Source organism: Phyllostomus discolor, chromosome 11 (assembly GCF_004126475.2).
Source record: "Phyllostomus discolor isolate MPI-MPIP mPhyDis1 chromosome 11, mPhyDis1.pri.v3, whole genome shotgun sequence".
Classification (NCBI taxonomy): domain Eukaryota; kingdom Metazoa; phylum Chordata; class Mammalia; order Chiroptera; family Phyllostomidae; genus Phyllostomus; species Phyllostomus discolor.
In genome coordinates, this window is record NC_040913.2 from 56,302,099 (window position 1) to 56,323,201 (window position 21,103).

At 33.6% G+C, this 21,103-nt stretch overlaps 1 protein-coding gene across 1 annotated transcript in view; it reads right to left on the reverse strand.

Moving 5' to 3' along the window:
- Positions 1–21,103, reverse strand: part of FGF14 (fibroblast growth factor 14) — a 215,646-nt gene that overhangs the window by 157,015 nt on the left and 37,528 nt on the right. Inside the window, 1 exon segment of the mRNA XM_028526713.2 lies at positions 5,063–5,173. Within this exon segment, the coding sequence (XP_028382514.1) occupies positions 5,063–5,173 (111 nt within the window).

The following is a 21,103-nucleotide window of genomic DNA, read 5'->3' on the forward strand; positions in this document are numbered from 1 at the left end:
AAATAAAATATTTTCAGGTTTAGGCTGTCAACTGTATTTCACAAAAGACAAATAATTTTAAAAATGTGAGCAATTTTTATTTTGATTTATGGGGCTACTTAGTACATGGCTAAAAATGGACTCTATAAATTGGGCTTGATTTAATTTGCAGGCATATATATTTTTTTGGTCAGGGTGGAGAAAGTTAACAGCTTCTCTTCTAGGTATTGCATGTTACTGATCCCAATACCCAAAGATGTCTGTGTTACATAAGTGATAAAAGAAAAATGGCAGGCCATGGCTGTAGATAATTCTCTCTAGAAGAATACTCAGGGGAGTATATGGTTAGGTAGATTATTAGTTTTCATAATGGAAATTAATATTGGATTATCTTCCATAGGATTCTAGAGGTTTATGATATCCTTATAGAGGAATGAGGCTTATGGTTGCTTGTTTGTATTATTTAATATTAAATATGAGTGCAGAGTTGGTGGTTACTATGAGGTACTTGTGCCATTGTAACCCTCAGTATTTCTTCTTTGTAGAAGACCTTTCTAGAGGAGGACTTTCACTCTCCTCTAGAACATGTGCGCTGTTCTGTACTTTGAAAGGATGTGCACCAAGATAATTCCTGATTATAAGCGAAAGGTTTTTGGAGAAAACGTATTTGTATGTTTGCTCATGCAAACTAGTCCAACCTAACCTATTTAAACTTAATTATTCTAAACTTTATACCCTTTAATGGTATTTGTAGATTCCACATATTTGATATAGACCAGATGGTACAATTCTAGAAGATAAGTGAACCATGGTCTCACCAAAATAATGAGACATGGGAAAGATAAAAATTATTGAAGATAGTCTAAAATGTCCACACTAAAAAATGCCACTCTGAGTTTTTCTTCCAGAAATTTGTTTTGGAGCTGAATTATAAATATAAGTTATTATGATTTATAAAATGATAATAAGTGAATATAATGGATGTGGAAGTCCCTTCAGATCTGACCATGATGGACCCATGGTGCTAATTAAAACCAGAGAGCCCCACATTAATTGACACATTATTATTTTTTTTCATTCTTTTTGTATTGTACACAATTATAAAGCAATGTCACAAAGCTTAGGGGAGTAATAATAATGAAGAAGTCCATGCTATTTTGTTTATTCTATGGAATACTCTGGTTCTCTACATCATAATGACTTTCAAGTCTGGCTGTACTTTAAAATCAGGACAGCCCTACCCAATCCCAAACTAAATCAGAATATCAGGAAGTGAGTTTAGGGCATAAATTTTTTTTTGAAAGCTCCTCAAATGACTCTGAGGTATAGCCAAGATGAGAACCACTATCTTAAGGCTTGTGGGGTGGTGGTCACTTTGAGCTATTACTGGCAATTTTTAGCACATCAAGCTATTATGTAAGGAATTTCTCAGATGAGAAGGATTGGTTTGTTTGAGGTTTTAACATTGCTATAGGTACTAGCACATTGATATTTCTATAATGCTATTCTGCTTGCAGTACCTATTAAGTCGAATAACTAGAACAATGTACTTTAGCAGCATAGAAAAACCCCAGGGCATCCCCAAGAGTAAATTAAAGGAAAGGAAACCACTCAATCAGATACTCTAGTTCATGGTGATGATGATGTTTAGTTAACAGAAGGAAATTCTATGGATTTTAAAGAAGTTCACCCTTGAAAATGAGTGTAAGTCATGACGTAATCAGGGTGTTCACTTCATTCTGTGAAAGATCTTTCCAAGGTGTGCAGAAGCCAATGATAAACATTCAAGTTGTTACAGTATCCCCTCTATTAGGACAATTATCTACCATCAACCCTTTTCTTGCCATTTTTCCTTCAAGAGATTTCTAAATCTCAGGCCGGCGACACTGGGAAGACATGTATCAGGTTCATCTGCCTGCTGGCCTTCTTCCTCTTCTGAACTCACAAAATTTTGACAAATGTAGCTTAGCAGAGTGGTTCTGACTTTATTTAGTTCTAAATAATTTCATGTTTAGTAGTGAGATATGTTTTGAACTCAAATCATAAAGATTTGAAGGTTTAAGCCTCAGGTTTCTTATTTGGTAATTTTTGGGTAGCATCAGGGAAATTTGGGGGATATTTTTTCATTATTTTTCTTCCTTATGGATCACCAATCCTTGTTTTGTGTTCAGAGAATTATCAAAAACTAAAACACATTGTTGAATAATTATATCACAGCCTTTGTCAAACCACAAGGACAGTGGTCTAATTAGGACCTGTCAGTATCTCTAATGCTCACCCTCATTTAAGAATACCTATCTGTACTAACAATTTCCTTATTCATAAGACTACTGTAAGGAACCAGAGAAAAAATATCTTAAAATTCATCATAAAAACTGTACATTTCAATTCAAAATGTGATAGTACACAAAAGTAGAGTTAATTAATAATTATTTTTGCTTTTATAAAGCTGCTATAATTCTGCCAAATTTTATTAAATTTTATAGTTGTACAATTTTTATAGCCTTTTGAGAACAGAACTTGCATCTCACCCTACTTTATACTATTCTGCTATCTTTACAAATGTTGAAATGGTAAGAAAACTGACATAACTGGATCAAATTACACAAAAAAGGAATGTAACTTGTAAGAAAAAGAAGCTGTGGGCCAGATCTTTGTGTAGGAATTTAAGTCTCTCAAGAGAGGACACTAAAATTTGGTTTTGATTTGCTTTTAAACAGGTGTTCCTGTTCCTGCTTCATGCACAGTGCTGTTCCTCATCAGCATTTAGGGAGATAAGAGATGATTTCAAGAGTTACTCACAGATTCTGTTGCTTCTAATACGGTTACAAAATAGTATGAAAAAAACCTCATACATTTAGAGAACAGGAGGTCAAGTATCTTTTAGTATCTGAGATTTCCAGTTTAGTGTTGAATATCATTCAGGTAGCCAAATATAATCAAGTGTGTATGTAAACAATATTTACATATCCATTTTCACACTTTAGGAAATATTGTGCCACTTATTCAATTCTGAAGCAAAATGTTTTTAAAAGACAACATCTACTTGACCATTCGGAATTTGATATTGATTGTCATCATTAAAAGTAACTACCATATTTGGCATGATAAAAACCGAAGAAGGTAAGAAAAAAATTCACAAAACCTTTATTTGAAGGAAATTATTTTCCCAAGAAGTCCAACTACACAGCATTTTCATACAACTATATTTTAATCCTTTTTTGAAAACTTGTCATAATAGGTGACACCATCCTCTAGTCTGTTAGGTCAGTGTGTCATAGATCTTAGGATAATCAGAGTTATGTAAAACCAGTCCACATACTCTGCCAGATTGTGGCCAAAGGAAATCAGAGAGCATTGAAGACATCAGAACTTAAGAATCTCTAAAAGTTCATGAACACCACAACTGTAACACATAAGTAAAACAAAACACCTTTTGTCAAAGAATGGGTAAAGTAAAGGCAAGGGAAAAAAAAAACCTTGAGCAGATAGATATACGGGTGAGCATGAACCAGAAGAAACTGACATTTTTAGTGGGTCAAATGTGGTCAAGTACTAATAATTTTAAGGTTCAACCTAATACCAAAATCCCAACAAGTAAAAAATGACATTGGTGTTATAATGAAAATAACTCATCTTTATTTCCTGTGTCTGAATTTACCTTTTTTCTTAAAAAAAGGAAAGTAAAAATAAATTGATGAATATGATAAAGAAAAGTTTCAAAATATAAGGACAATATAACAGACACAAAAAGAGAAAAAGATTAGAAATTGAAAAAGAGTAAAATGTAGATAAACAACAAAAAATTTTAAAGTAGAAAGAAAAGTCAAAATAAAGCAATATCCAAAGTTTAAAAAATAAATATGATGGCTATAAAAATATTGATATTTCACATAGTAGCAACAAATAAAAAAGAAAGTGTATTTCATATTATTAGGTGCCCTCAGAATCAGTATTATTGAAAAGTGGATTACTAGAATTTAAAATACAAAATGTCTATAATTTGTTTACATGCATTCAAATCCTACCTTCTTTTCATGGAATGAAAAGAGGAAATAATACATAAAGAATAAATGATAAATGGATGAAAAGGCTCAGATCCATTCCTGATCCACCGGTAATATACGATTAAACACTTCTTTTTAAAAAATATTTTTTACTGTTGTTCAATTACAATTGTCCTCATTTTTCCCTATTACTCTCCCCTGCCCCACCTCCCCCCTACATTCAGCCCCCTTCACCCATTGTCTTGTCCATGGGGCCTTTATACATATTCCTTGACTTGACCTTTCCCTTTCTAATAAAATCAGTTTTTGCTTTTCACTAATTTTCCTTAGCAGTAGCAAGTGTTTGTAAAACTGATATGCTAAATTAAAAGAAATCAGATGCCTGTATAAACAGAAAATGGGGAGAAAAACATGGACAGTTGAATAAGGAAGGATACCAGAATAAAATTACAAAGAAAAATTGTATATAAATAAATAGTAAAATGAAGAAAGACATTAATACAATAGGAAGCATGTGTCTTTTTACTAAAACATGTCACATAGCCAGTTCTATAACATAGTTAAACACTATATACAAAGTATTTAGAGGCACACAGCTTTTCTGTCCTCTCTATAAAGATAGATCTTTTTTTGCTGAATGCCAAAAATATTAAAAATTAAATTTTTTATTATTTAAAATAACTAATCCTTGTAGCTTTTGCATTTTCATAATAATCATTAATAAGTTATAGGCCTGATAAAATAACACTTTCAAAATAAACATGTAATCAACTTTAATCTGCATGCTCTCGTGTAGTTATTTGACTTTTATGGCCCTGAGGTTAAAAGTAACAATAATATGTGAGTTATAACAATTGTTGGAAAAACTCAAAATATTAATAGAAATATCTTTTGTTACACTATTAATATTTTCATCTATGTGGTCCAAGTAGAACTGTGAAAGTCATTCTACTATGTAACATTGTAAAAATGAGTGAACATAACCAAATATTTGCAAATGTACTTTTAAAAATCATTTAAGTAGCAGTGTATCTTCTACCAACCATGTTAACTGGAGGCCTGAGGTTTTCACTTACTAGAATTAGTGCTGTCATCCTTGGTTCCATCGAGAGTTCCATCAGGGTGCATTTGCAAGTAGTAGCCTTGCCTGCAATATAACCTTGTCACTATACCCTTGAGCTGGGGATCTGAAAGGCAAACATAGTTATCATAAGCCTCACATGTGTCAAATTTTTTTCTTTTCTGTTTTATTTTCTTTTTCAGAAATAAGAGGGTATTTTATAGAAGAATAGTCTTATATCTTCTGTCTCTCAGACTTCCCTGTATTTATCAAACTTGAAGTATACTAATCATAAAAGGTGAAGAATATGCTGTTATAAGCTGCATTTGCCAGCTGCGTAAAATAAATCATTTTATTAAACTAATACACGTATTAAATTTTTAGTTAAAACAATTAAACTACTTACTCCATTAGTTTAATTATTACTGAAGTCCTAAACTAATTAATTTAATAGTTTAAGCTAATATCATTCAGGATGGCAGTACAAGGGTTTTACAAACTTCTGGCTCAAACAAACCATAGTAAAGGTTTTTTAATGGATTTTTAAACTTAATTTAACAAATAATCCCCAAACGTGAAAGACCTATATTAAAAAAAAAAGTTCATGCTAGAATTCTGATAAACACTCTTAGAAAAAGCCCCAATATGGAAAATGTTTCCTTGATGTATAAAGGGTCACCCTGACTTGAATGGAAGAATCATAGGAAAATGGGAAAATTGACTTCTGAACTCAGGGAGAGAACCCATAACAAACCTACACTGTGAGGTCAGCTCTGACAACAATCTGGACAAATCAGACAAATTAAATAGATAATCTCATTTTTAATAGAAAAAGGAGAGTTAAATTATATAATGTGGTTTTTGATTCTTGGCCAAAAGGTCTTGAGGTAGAGCACAGTGAAAGTTTATTAAAACAATAAGGGAAATTGCATAATAACATTCTCATTTAATGATTTATTGAAAAGATAACCACTATAGTGATCCAGTGCTTCAAAAACAATTAGTTATACCTTTGAAAATAAATATTTGCATGTGGCTTTTCAAAGGCTATTGCCAAATCAAACTAGATTTGTGGGGTATCATAATCTTCGCCATGGCAACTGGCATCTCCACAACTGCTGAATGGGATATGCAAATGTGATCATGCTGTCAAAACAATTGGATGTTACAGAATGATGAAGTCTAGTATCTTGTAATTGATAGAAAAATTGTAGTTACCTCTCTAAGTCAAGTCTCCTACCATTACCCCCACTGGGGAGGTGTACATACAATATAATATACAGATTTATATCATAGACTTGTACATCTGAAACCTATATAATTTTATTAATCATGTCACCCAAATAAAGTCAATAAAAATAATAAAAAAATAATCTTTTCTATATTACAAGTTAAAAAATTGTGGACTTGCAAAAAGCTGAACACAAAATACATATGCAAAAATAATACAAAAAGAAAGCTGTTCAAAACCAGAATATTCTTAGCCTTTGTTTAGTGCTTTTAATTTTTTTAAAAATGCAAGCCCTGGCTGGCCATAGCTCAGTGGATTGAGAGGGGGCTGCGAACCAAAGTGTCACAGATTCGATTCCTAGTCAGGGCACATGCCTGGGTTGCAGGCCATGACCCCCAGCAACCACACATTGATGTTTCTCTCTCTCTCTCTTTCTCCCTCCCTTCTCTCTCTAAAAATAAATAATAAATAAAATCTTAAAAAAATTTTAAAAAATGCTAGTATCTGTTTCTTTGTGCATCTGATAAAACTAATAACTTGAAAATGACTTCATGGTACACAGATTTTCTTCAAAGATAGTATAGTATTATAAAAATGTGAAAAATAATGCATGAACACCACAATATCATAAACCAGTGTGATTAGATATTCAAGTATAAGTACTTTTAGAAGGCTGGGATTTTAAAAAGAAACATCTAAGTGATTATTAGATTGTGTTACACATGTTGCTTATTCTGTAGTATATAACTTTAAAATATCACATCATTCCAAGATATTCATGAGTGAAAAAAAATTACTCTTACACCCTAGACTTCCCAATACTCAGTAAAACCTGACTGGGCAATCAGCCCTCTAAGTACTAAGACCTTCTTTTTTTTTAGGTTTGCTGCATCAGATTTTTGCTTGTCACTGGAAATGGAGCACAGAAAAGATCAAAAGCAAAAAGGCAGGAGAAGGGGGATAAATTCTTAATTGCCATGAAAACAGAAAATTTTGAGATCGACAGTTTTTCTATAGAACCTTGATGTTCTGTATCACTTATAATAAACAGTGGTCTATTTTACCTACTATATCTTCTGAATTTCAATGAACTATGTCAGGCAAATCAATAAGAAAATGCAAACTCCCTCACACCTATACAAAGAGAACCCTTCTTTTATGTTTTTTTCTATATTATTAAGAAGAAAGCCTAAGATCATAACAAGTAATGTAGAGCAAAGGGAACCCTCATGCACTTTTGGCATAAATGTAAATTGGTGCAAGCATTGTAGAAAAAAATTATAGAGGTACCTCAAAAAATCAAAAATTAAACTACCATATAATATAGCAATTCCACTTCTGGGTATTTATCTGAAGAAAATGAAACCAGGACCTCAAAGAGATATCTGCATCCCCATTCTTATGGGTTGCATCATTATTCACACTATGCAAGATATGGAAACAACTTGTGCCCATTAACAAGTAAATATGTATACACACAAACACAACAATGAAATATTATTTAGCTTTAAAAGAAAGAAAATCTTGCCATTTATGTCCCTATGGATGAACCTAGGGACATTATCCTAAGAGGGCCTTATTTTACTAAACCTCATTTCTGATAAGGAAACTTAAGTAAAACAAGAAATTGTGTTTTTCACCTTTCATTTAATTCAAGAAAACCTACAAAATAAATTTCTATTTATCTAGTATCACATTATTTGATATTTTCTGTTTCAAAACCATAATAACATTGATTGTGTTCTTCTCAGGTGTCAGGCACTGTTCTAAGCACATTACAATATTAATTCATTGCATTCTCACCACAAATTACTTAATAGGAAGTCCTTTCTGAAGATTGGGCTTCACTTCAGAAGGAAGTGAAGTCAGGGGCAATTAAGTGATTTAACAAATAATACATAACTAATAAATGCAAAGCTGGGATTTAATATGACCCTGCCCACTTAACTAGTACACTATATTGCCTCTATAAACTCAACAATTGAATTAAACCATTCTAAAAACCTAAAATAAAATTCAAACCATTTGGTTTGTTTTCTTAATCTAGGTTTGTAAAGATCAACCATATCTGCACCTAAACCCCAATCATGCATGACTGAAGCTAAATCTGTGACATAAAGCAATCACATCCAAACAGAAAGGATCAAAGTTCTTGAAAATCTAGTCTAAGATCCACCCGCTTTTTCACTGGCTGCATTCCAATGAGCCATGTAATGGTTCCAATAAATCTCTCTACCCAAACAGGATCCAGCAATACATTAAAAAAATCATATACCATAATCAACTGGGATTCATCCCAGGGATGCAAGGATGGTACAATATATACAAAACAATAAATGTAATACTCCACCTAATATAAAAGACAAAAACTACATGGTCATACCAATAGATGCTGAAAAAACATTTGATAAAGCATAACACCCATTTATGATAAAAAATACTCAGCAAAGTGGGACTAGAGATAGCATGCCTCAAAGTAATAAAGGCCATATATGAGAAACCCAAAGCAAACATCATTCTCAACAGGCAAAACCAAAAAGTTTTCCCTCTAAGATCAGGCATAAGACAAGGGTGTCCAATATCACCACTTCTATTCAACATAGTATTGGAAATTCTAGCCACAGCAATCAGATAAGAAAAAGAAATAAAATATGTCCGAATTGGAAAGGAGGAAATAAAGCTGTCACTGTTTGCAGATGACATGATAGTATACATAGAAAACCCTATAGACTCCACCAAATAACTACTCGACCTAATAAGTGAATTTGGCAGAACAGTGAGATACAATGTCAATATTCAGAAATCGAAGGCATTTTTATACCAACAATAAAACATCAGAAACAGAAATTAGGAAAAAATCCCATATATGATAGCAACAAGAAAAATAAAATACTTAGCAGTAAACTTATCTAAGGAGGTTAAAGACCTATACTCAGAAAACTAAAGAACACTGAAGAAAGAAATTAAAGAAGACACAAATAAATTGAAGTATATACTGTATTCATGGATTGGAAGAATTAACATCATTAAATTGCCCATACTACCCAAAGCAATCTATAGATTCAAGGCAATTCCTATCAAAATATCAATGACTTATTTCACAAACCTAGATCAAATATTTCAACAATTTACAAGAGTTGAAAAATGACCCTAAATAGCCTCAGCAATTTTGAGAAGGAAGAACAAAGTAGAAGGGATAACAATTCCTGATATCAAATTATATTGCAAGGCCACTATAATCAAAACATTCTGGTACTGGCATAAGAACAGACACATAAACCAATGGGACAGAATAGAGAGCCCAGAAATACACCCATGTCAATATAGTCAGTTAATATTTGACACAGGGGGCAGGAACATAAAATGGAGAAAAAGTAGGTTCTTCAATAAATGGTGTTGGGAGATCTGAACAAGTACATGCAAAAAAATAAAGCTAGACCACCAATGTATACCATACAACAAATAAACTCAAGATGGATAAGAGACTTAAATATAAATCATGATGCCATAAAAATTCTAGAGGAAAACATAGGCAGGAAAATTTCCGATATCCCACACAGCAGTATTTTCACCAATACACCCCGTAGGGCAAGGGATATAAAGAAAAGAATGAACAAATGGGACTACATCAAACTAAAAAGTTTCAACACAGCTAAAAAAATCAATAAAATGGAAAGTGTATTAACCATAAGGGAACACATATTTGCCAATGATACCTCAGATAAAGCTTGATCTCAAAAATATATAAAGAACTCCCACAACTCCACACCAGGAAGGCAAACAATCCAATTATAACATGGGCAAAGGACCTAAACAGACACTTATCCAAGGAGGACATAAAGAGGGCCCTTAGGCACATAACACAATGCTCAATGTCAGTAGCTATTAGAGAAATGCAAATTAAAACAACAATCAGATACCATTTCACACAAGTCAGAGTAGCTATCATAAACAAATCAACAAACAAAAAGTTCTGGCAAGATTGTGGAGAAAAGGGAAGCCTAGTACAATGTTGGTGGGAATGTAGCCTGGTATAGCCACTGTGGAAAACAACATGGTAATCCCTCAAAAAACTAAAGATGGAACTGCCTTTTGATCCAATGATTCCACTGCTGGAATTATACCTTAAGAGTCCTGAATCACCAAGTCAAAAGAATCTATGCATCCCAATGTTCATAGCAGCATTATTTATAATAGCCAAGTGCTGGAAACAGCCTAAGTGCCCATCAGTAAATGAGTGGATCAAAAATTGTAATACATTTACACAATGTAGTAGAAAGAAAGAACTCCTACTCTTTGCAACAACATGGATGGAACTGGAGAGCATTATGCTAAGTGAAATAAGCCAGGCAGTGAAAAAAAAAAATACCATATGATCTCACCTATAAGTGGAACCTAATTCAGAAAACAAACAAATGAGCAAAATATAACTGGAGATTTGGAAATAAAGAACGAACTGGCAGTGACCAGAAAGGAGGTGGGAGGGTGTAACGGAGGAAAAAAAAAGGAAGGGGCAAACAAAGGAACATGAATAGAGGACGCATGTGTATGGACAATTGACTGTGGGATTGAGGAAGGGTATAGGGTATAAGACAGCAATCAGGAAAAAGATAGAACAGTAACTGAACAACAATAATAAATTGTTTAAAACTAAAAAAAAAAGAAACCTCTCTACCGATGAAACCCTCACCCAAATTACAAATATAATACTGAAAGTTTAAATTTGCTCCAATATTATTTTCACCTCAATTCTCTCAACTCCAATTCCATCATTCCATCCAAAATGTATTTCTATCCCAGATATGACTATTCTTATTAACAGTATTTGACCCTTAAAGATTAAGATCATGCTTGCCTTTTTTTATTCCACCCAGTTTCTACAGATGCTGTGTTCACAATCTCCCTTATTCTTTTTCTTTTTTTCCATTTTCACTGCTCGCAGTAGTTAAGCGCCTCAGGGTCTCTTTTAGGGAGTGTTTCTATCTGCACTATGCCTGTTCCAATCCATCAAATCCAGAAATACATAGGAACTCTTTGCTGCAGGCTCAATTACTCACAAACCCCACAGGAGTGGGGCCTCAACTTACCCATCAGGCTTTGTTTTCTACTGCTCCCACACCATTCCCTGCTTGTAGCCCAACCCAGGTCACTGTGGGCTGCCTACAAATATTCTACAATCTTCCACAGTTATTCCATTCCCTTAACCTTACCTGTCTTAAATATGGTTAATTGTGTAAAGATGCCTTTGCACATCTGTGCACACACAACCGCTCGCATACATCTTTGTCTAATTAACTCTTCTTCCTCTTTCTCAGTTCGGCTCTATCAGCACTTCTCTACTGCACTTTTCTAATACCTCAGACAAGGTTAGATTCCTCCTTGAGGAATTCCTCCTTTTATGGCATCATTTTCATAGGTGTAACATCTTTTAAACATCAAATTTATTTCATTTTGAAATGTTTTTAATACATTGCAAGATACATAATGCAATCTACATCCAAAAGATTAAACTGATTTAGTATTTTTCTTTATAATCTGTGGTTTAATTCCACATTTATTTGTTCAATTATATAATTGATGTCAGTCTCCAAACAGGAATATAAGTTTCAAAAAGAAAATTTAAATATATGGTATTGCTCACCATTACATCTCCAGGGTCTAGATAAATAGGAGCTATAAAATATATAAGTCTAAGATGGATTCTGATAAGAAGGTAATTTATGATTTCACATATTTCTGGTAGGATTGAAAATTGGAACAAGAAAACCAGGAAGGCAATCACAATGAAGCCCTAAAAATGTTCATGATTTTTGACCAGGTAATTGTCCTTTCCAGACTTCTTACATTAAAAACAAAACAAAACAAAACAAAAAACCACAATCACCACTTTGTCTCCTCGCACAACCAAAAGAAGGACAAGAACACATTTAAAAACAAAAAACAACCAGAACTGACAGAAAATTGAACTGTATGGTAGTCCAACAACCAAGGAGTTGAAGAAGAAATATTCATCCATACCGGTAGGAGGGAAGGAGATAGGCGGCCAAGGTGGAGATGACTAGCAGCAAGGTGGTGGTTGGAAGACTGGGCTGGTGAGGTGACAGCTGATGATGGAGCAGGTGGTCCCACATTTAAATTTAGATAAACCAGGAAGAAAAACTGGAGATCAGTACAGACCACGAAAACCAGGATTCCAGCACAGGGAAATAAAGCCTCAAAACCTGCGAGTGAAAACACCTGTGGGAATTGAGACATCAGAAGAAATTCCCAGCCCCACAGGAAAGTTCATTGGAGAGACCTACAGGGTCCTAGAACATACACAAAACTGCCAACCTGGGGAATCAGAACAATAACGGCCCAATTTTCTTGTAGGTACTGGGGAACTTGCCTGAGAGCTGGCCTAGAGCTGAGTAAGCAGCATCGTTCCCTCTCAAATCACTTCCCCACAGACAGTGCCACAACACAGCCATGTGGGTTATACTGCCCTGGTGAAAAAATACAACTAAGTGATGAAGAGATGCCAACCTATCAGATGCAGAGTTCAAAAACACTGGTAATCAGGATGCTCACAGAAATAGTTGAGTATGGTTGCAAAATAGAGGAAAAAGCAAAGGCTATGAAAAGTGAAAAAATTGAAATACACAGGAAACCAATTGTGAAGGGAAGGAAATGGGGATTCAAATCAATGGTTTAGAGCAGAAGGAAGGAATAAACATTCACCCAGAACAGAATGAAGGAACAGGAATCCCCCCCGCCCCCCGCCAAAATGAGGAGAGGCTTAGGAACCTCTGGGACAACTTTAAGCATTCCAACATCTGAATCATAGGGGTGCCAGAAGGAGAAGAGGAAGACCAAGAAATTGGAAACTTATTTGAACAATAATGAAGGGGAACTTCCCTATTCTGGCAAAGGAAATAGACTTCCAGGAAGTCCAAGAAGTTCAGAGAGCCCTAAAGAAGTTAGACCCAAGGAAGCACGCACCAAGGTACATCATAATTAAGTTACCCAAGATTAAAGATAAGTACAGAATCTTAAAAGCAACAAGAGGAAAGGAGAGAGTTACCTACCAAGGAGTTCCCATAAGACTATCAGCTGATTTCTCAAAAGACACCTCGCAGGCAAGAAGGGGCTTGAAAGCAGTATTCAAAGTCATGAAAGGCAAAGACCTACATCCTATATCATTTAGCATGGAGCAAAGATATCATTTAGAATAGAAGGGTAGATAAAGTGCTTCCCAGATAAGGTAAAGTTAAAGAAGTTCATCATCATCAAGTCCTTATTATGTGAAATGTTAAAGGGACTTATCTAAGAAAATGAAGAAGATAAAAAATATGAACAGTAAAATGACAACAAACTCACAACTATCAACAACCAAACCTAAAAAAATAAATAAATAAATAAATAATGAACTAAGCAAACAACTAGAACAGGAACAGAATCACAGAAATGGTGGGCACATGCAGGGTTATCAGCAGAAGAGGGGATGGGAAGAATGGAGGAAAAGGTACAGAGAATAAGAAGCATAAATGGTAGGTACAAAATAGACAGGTGGCAGCTAAGAACAGTATGGGAAATGGAGAAGCCAAAGAACTTATATATGACCCATGGACGTGAACTAAGGTAGGTGAATGATGGTGGGTGGCTGGGTCCTGGGCAGAGGTGAATAAAAGGGAGGAAAAATTGGACAACTGTAATAGCATAATCAATAAAATATATTAAAGTTAACAAAAACAATAAAAATTCTTCTGTGTTACTAAGTTTTATGTAATAATACACATGTATATAACATGAGCATGGCCATATAAAAAAATACTTTCCATAGAGAAAAATAATAATGAGAAAGAAGATACCAAAATGTTAAATATAACTGTTTTGATAGTTGAAACACTTATTTTTCAACATTTTATTACTTGCAAAATATACTATAATGATGATAAACTAATTTTATAATGAAAATGAAAAAATGTTAAGAAAAATCTATTAATCTAGATATGAATATGAATATCTCATCTACACTTGCAAAGAAATATGCACACATATATGAAAATAACCTAAACACATATTATGGTTGTAGATTAACTGGTTGCCCCAAATTTTCAAATATTCGATTTATTAGTTTATTTTTGTGCATGGTCAAAATCAATGAAAACCTTCACTATGATACTTTATTATAAAATTGGCCATTATGCAATGTGGCCCTTTATAGGTGAAGGTCATTCTTTCAAATAAGTAAATTTTTTTTTAATTTCCCTCACATCAAATGTATGCAACCAAATAAACATAGCAAAAACCAAATCAAACAAACAATTTTACTGAGAAAACAAGCACATCAGTTATGTGCAGTCAGGCAAAGAGAAGGTGTAACTCAGCTTCATGTATGTACTGTGTATAGTAGGTTACAGGTATGCAATGAACTTATTTTGAGATATATACTCACTTTTTTCATTAAACTGATGGGATGAGAAGGTTTGGTGACATTCTTTTATGAATGTTAAATATAACTTCCACCAGGAAAAAAGTTTGTACTCAATATACAGATGCATCCCAAACTTCTACAAGTCAGACTTCCAATTAATAATTGGAGAATGAAAAAATATCTAAAGTCCCATACCTACATTTTAATTAGCCATGTAAAACTGCAAAATATTTTTCAATTCATAAAATTGCTAGAGTCCTCATTCTCTTTCAAAACATTAATGCATTAAATATACCACTCTTCTTAAGAAAATATGAAAACTGGCCTGCACAGCCTTAGAAGTATGCAAACCCACCCAGTCTGGGATTCACCACCAGGGCAACAGCTGGGAGGGCATTAGTCACATATAAGAATGGGTGAAGTGACTAGAAATGGGACAAGTGCCATCAAACATCCAGAAGCCTGGCAGCAGCACTGTCTTTTCTTTGAACCCTCCCACCACAAATTGGTGAAGCAGATTGTCCCACCCTGGTAATTACCTAAGGCTCTGCCCCACACAATTTACAGGTGCCTTTTCTACAATAGGCCATGCTACTAAGACAGAGAGTCAAAACGGTTCTGCCTAATAGACAGAAACAAACACAGGGAGGCTGTCAAATTGAGGTGACAAAGAAATATGGCCCAAATGAAAGAATAGAAAAAAAAAGCAGAAAAATAAGTAAATGAAATTGAGATAAACAACCTATCAGAAACAAAGTTCAAAACACCTCAAAAAACTCATTTGAGTATGGCAACAATGTACACTAAGTGAAATGAAATGAAATGCAAGTTACACTAAGGAAGAAATGAAAGTTACACTAAGAGAAATAAAGAAGACCTACAGGGAATGAACAGTAAAGGAGAGGAAGCCAGGATTCACATCAATGATTTGGAACATAAGAAAGAAATAAGCATTAAACCAGAAGAGCAAGAAGAAACAAGAATTCAAAAAAAAATGTGGATAACATAAGAACCCTCCAGAACATCATCAAATGTACCAACATCCAAATCACAGGGATGCCAGAGGGAGAAGAGGAAGACCAAGAAACTGAAAACTGATTTGAAAGGTAATGAAAAAGAATTTCCCCAATTTGGTGAATGAAATAGACATACAAGTTCAGGAAGCTCAGAGAGTCCCAAACAAGGTGGACCCAAAAAAGACCACACAAAGACACATCATAATTAAAATGCCAAAGGTTAAAGATAAAGAGAGAATCATAAAAACAGCAAGAGAAAAGCAGAGAGTTACCTACAAAGGAGTTCCCATAGGACTATCAGTTTATTTCTCAAAAGAAACTTCAGGCAAGAAGAGACTGGTGAGTAGTATTCAAAGTGATGAAAAGAAAGGACCCCCAACCTAGATTACTCTATCCAGCAAAGCTATCATTTAGAATGAAAAGACAGAAAAAGTACTTCCCAGATAAGGTAAAGCTAAAAGAGTTCATCATCACCAAGCCATTATTACATGAAATGTTAAACGGACTTATTTAAGAAAAAGAAAATCAAAACTGTGAACATTAAAATGGCAACACATCCACAACATTGACAATTGAATCTAAAAAAACAAACTAAGCAAGCAAGCAGGAAAAGACAGAATCATAGATACGGAGATCATTTGGAAGGTTACATCTGGGAGAGGGAAGGGGGAAAATGTGAGGAAATGTACAAGGATTAAGAAGCATAATTGGTAGGTACAAAATAGGTAGGAGGATGTTAAGAATATTATAGTAAAGGGGGAAACCAAAGAACTTATATGCACCATCTTATATGCACCACTCCTGGACATGAACTAATGGGGGAACTGCTGGAAGGAAAGGGGATCCCAGATGGATGGGAGCAAAGGGAGAAAATTTGGGAAAACTGTAATAGCATAATCAATAAAATATATTTAAAAAATAAAATAAGAAAACTTAGAATGTCAGAACTCAATTTTCTCTTCTATTATTCTTTTATTTTATGTTTCCTGTGCCCACTTATTTTTCTAAAAATATTTTGTGGATAATGTTTGTGTGAAACTCTGTTCTATGCTCTCTGATATTAGTTAAAATAGAAATAATGAAAACTAATGTGCACGTAAACCAAGAAAAAATGTTTCATATTTATATTAGCCTCAACACTCAGAACTGAAAGAAATACAAATCAGTGCAACTGCCTTCAGATACAGGGAAAAAATACTCAACATTTTTAATTAACACAATCACCCTCTCAGAAGTGGGTCAATTTAAATCAATCACTATCACGAATTGTTTACATCCAATGTGTAATACTGACAAAAGAGAGAAATCAGGATAACCTAGAGGATGATGTATACATTTTAATCATTATTAATCAATGGAAAGATGTACAATATGCATGTTTTAATAGTAAATATATAAATATATACATATCCACATATTATGTTTATTTACATACAAATCTCAGTACTAATTGGTTGTCAGTGTAGGTTCTTGATGTCACTTCTGTTACCTATGGAAAATTGCATGTTTTTTACAGGGAAAAAGGCAACTTTTGGAACATACATTTTTGTGGTTGATCTAAATAGATTTTGGCACAGAAAATAGATTTCTGGTTACAGAAAATAGTATTGTGAATAATTTACTCAAAGCCATAAATTATCATATTATTCAATCATAAAAATAAACCATGCCCAGGAACTCTTCCAAAGGGTTGAGAAAAAGGGTGGGTTGGAGAGCTAAGGAAAATGATAAATAAAACTAAAAGAATGTAAAAATTTGCTATATCTTCTTCTTTTAATTCTTTAGGATGCCATTTAGTTTCTCACAAGGATTGACCCTATGCTACCTTGAAAGCCCCATACATCTAGAAACATTGGTTTGGCCATTTCAAAATCTTTGCCAACCCACCACTTCAATCCAATGCATTATCATGCATATTACATTTTAATTGCTGAATCTACAGCGTAGAGTAATGTCTACACCTTTGACTATCAGAATCCTATGTCTATAGACACTAAGGATAAAATCTTGCATTAAAAAAATAAAAACAGTTTTTGCCCTCAAATGGCTTGCTCTCTATTGAAGAGAGATTGGGAGAACCTGTGGTATAGCTTTATGCCAATTAATCATGTGTTAAATTTTTGGTGTTACACATCTTCCTCGTTTCAAATATATTATTAATCTCTTGATAATCTGCATCATATATTATTCAAAGTAGCTTATCATTATGCTTTGCACAGAGCAGATGCTTGACAAATATCTATTGAACTATGTTCATTTTATTTTATATTTTAAGAGTCTATATACAAGTCTTAAAAGGCATTCAAGCCAAAATGCAATTTTAAATATCTTATTTAAGAATTGGAGAAGTTGAGAATACTTGAGATAAAGATAAATGTGGGTTTTGAAATGGAAACTCCAATACTTTTTTACATTTTTCTTCTTTTTTGGCCTTCCAAAAATTCCCTCTAGGTAAAGTATTAAGAAAACAAAAGCAAGCAAAACCTCTTCTTGTGGAAAATGTTTGAGAACATCGGTAAAGGGAAGGCAGGCAGTAAATATCTTGCTTAATTATTGCCATAAGTTCCAAGGAACAGGCAGACCTAACAGTGGCATCTTGGGATTCCTAGCATAGGGTTGAACTCTTTGCTAGTTTTATGAATATATATATTCAACAGGCTACAAATGAAAGCAAATATTTGGAGTTCAGTTAGAAAAGAACCTCTTTTCAATAATGCTTTCCAGAGAGTTTCTCTAATTGTAATATTCTAACACATTTAAGACACTTCAGAGCTACTATTTTCCCCACATGATCCAATCCAGAATTGGACAATAATATGATGAAAATCTATTGTTCTAACATACTTATTCATCTCTTACAAAGATGAACAATTATATCATAAAACATTGTGTGCTTCAATCCATTAATGTGTTCCATCTAAATTTAAAATAAATATTTAAAAAATGAAATTATGTTAAGTATATAATTATAAAGGCAATCTAGAAAATTCTTGTAAATAATTAAGAAAAATGTGTCCTTTAATAACAACATTTGGTATCCAAGTCAATTCATTGTTGTTATTACATCCAGAAAAAGCTTTCCTGATAATATACTGTCAGGGATTCTTAATTTGTGAATGACTTTATTTGCTCCATGCCAGAACATATAAGTACCTTTGCAAAGAAGTGCTATGCTCTGTCTCATTCAATGTACTGATATGTCACTCTGCATGGCAACTGCTGCACTTACAATATGAGGACATTATTAATGTTCATATTCTTCATTAATATGTCAATGACACCAACTATTAAAAAGAAACAGTATTATTTTGAAGATATTTTGTATCTTCTTCTTCATATTAGCATAAATATTAGGAAGGACTATGCTGCCAGATGGCAAAGTGCATAATATTTCTTAGACTACTAAGCAAATAGGTAAGCATTTTACTTAAATTTTCAAATGCTATCGGCACAGAAAGAGTAGAATCTGAGATATACTAATGTAATTGCTATCTAGATATTATTATATTTAACTCTGGCATTTGTGTTCCTAGTGCTGTTTTTAGGTAAGAAACTCAAAAGAGGATTCAAAATTTTAGCAATATATTTGCAATAAATACACATAACTAAGTATTAAATGATCAGAATATTCCATGTTTATTCAGACAGTCTATAAATGTTTAGCTAACAATCTTCTTTCTACTGCCTACTACAGAACTTTTTTATTACTAAGAAAACCACTATGGCCATAACTACTGTAGAATGCCTTTGTAATAACTGATTGTGAAAGAAAATTGGACCATATCAAAACACTCATAAGTTCTATGTATAACTTGTGATATCTTGTCACAATAAAGAAAAACACACACATGTATGCATAGCCAACAAATAGTAAAGATGAAGACAAACTATTTACTTTGCCATATAAGTGACCAAAATTACATTATTTAAATTTAATAGGCAATCCTGCATATATATGATGGTTTACTACTCAGACATAAAATGAAATACAGCCATTTGTAATGACATGGATGGACCTTGAGAATATCATGTTAAGTGAAATAAGCCAGACAGAAAAAGTTAAGAACCATATGATTTCACTCATACATGTGATATAAAACTGAAACCAACAAATGAAGACATAAGAAAAGCAAGCAAAACTCAAAACACAGATAACATTATGTTGAGACATAACTTCATATTGTAAATATTAATCATCCTCATATTGCTCTTCATAAAGTATGAGGCTAATCAAATATAACTAAATGGCTTGAGGAATAAAGGGACAAGAATATTATTACTATTTGTTAATATTTTGTAGTTGCATAATACCAAAACAAACAAATTTCAATGCTGGAACCATGAGTGAAAAAGAGTATGAAAGTTATAAGAGTAATCATAAGAGTAGTACACCATAATCTAAGAGAGGTCAATAATTGTGCAAACTTTACAAATGGAATAACAAAGACCAGACCGTCACCCCCCATCCTGATAAAATAGAAGAAAAATAATTTACAAATTGAATTTTTTAGGACCGGGCCATCAGAAAATGAAGGACAGTGGTCTCTGAGAAATGGGGGGAAATGTGAGCCTTACTATTGCCTAAGTTTAAAGCCTTGACAGAGATACCAGGACATGATGAAGGAGTTAACCCCAGTAGACTCTGTAAATTGAGAAGATGGAGTGGAGACTCCCAGGAGACCAAGGTAGACACTGTAAAATGTACTTAAGAAGAGAGAACTGTAGAGATAGAAAACATCTATGATCTGCAGAAGATTCCCTTGGGTATTCAGCTGTGTACTGATCAGCAATTTTATGTGAGGAAACCACTCCAGTCTGGGGAAAACCAACTGTGAGAATTAGAGTTTATAGGTGGCACTTCTTCAGACACACACAGGACTTGAAATAGTACCTATTCACATATAAAATAAATAAATTCATAATTCATGGGCAATAGAACAGAGTATAAATAAGGGTCTTGCATCAAGTGGGGAATAATTAGCTTTATATGATCACTAATTCACTCTCTCCTAACAAATTCAGAAAGAATAACTGAAAATAGTACAGGTACTGTTTCCAAGTATTTAACCACATCCCAGAATAAGCTCAAGAATGTTTATAGGAACACAAAAATATCAAGCACCCAACAAAGTAAAATTCAATAAATAATAAATAATTACCTAGCATAAAAAAAAAGAAACAGTGAGATGTAAACTGAACCAAGTTGCAGAATCAATGAGTCAAACTTGACCCAGCACACCCAGTGGGCAGCTACAAACCATGTTGGAGAACCAACACCTTGTCCCTGCATAGCTGATCCTTCAACAGAGGCTGGAAATTGGTGTTAAGTGTCACAGCCAATACTTGCAGCTGACTGGCCTAGGTAAATCACTCCCATTGATCTGCTAACAGCAT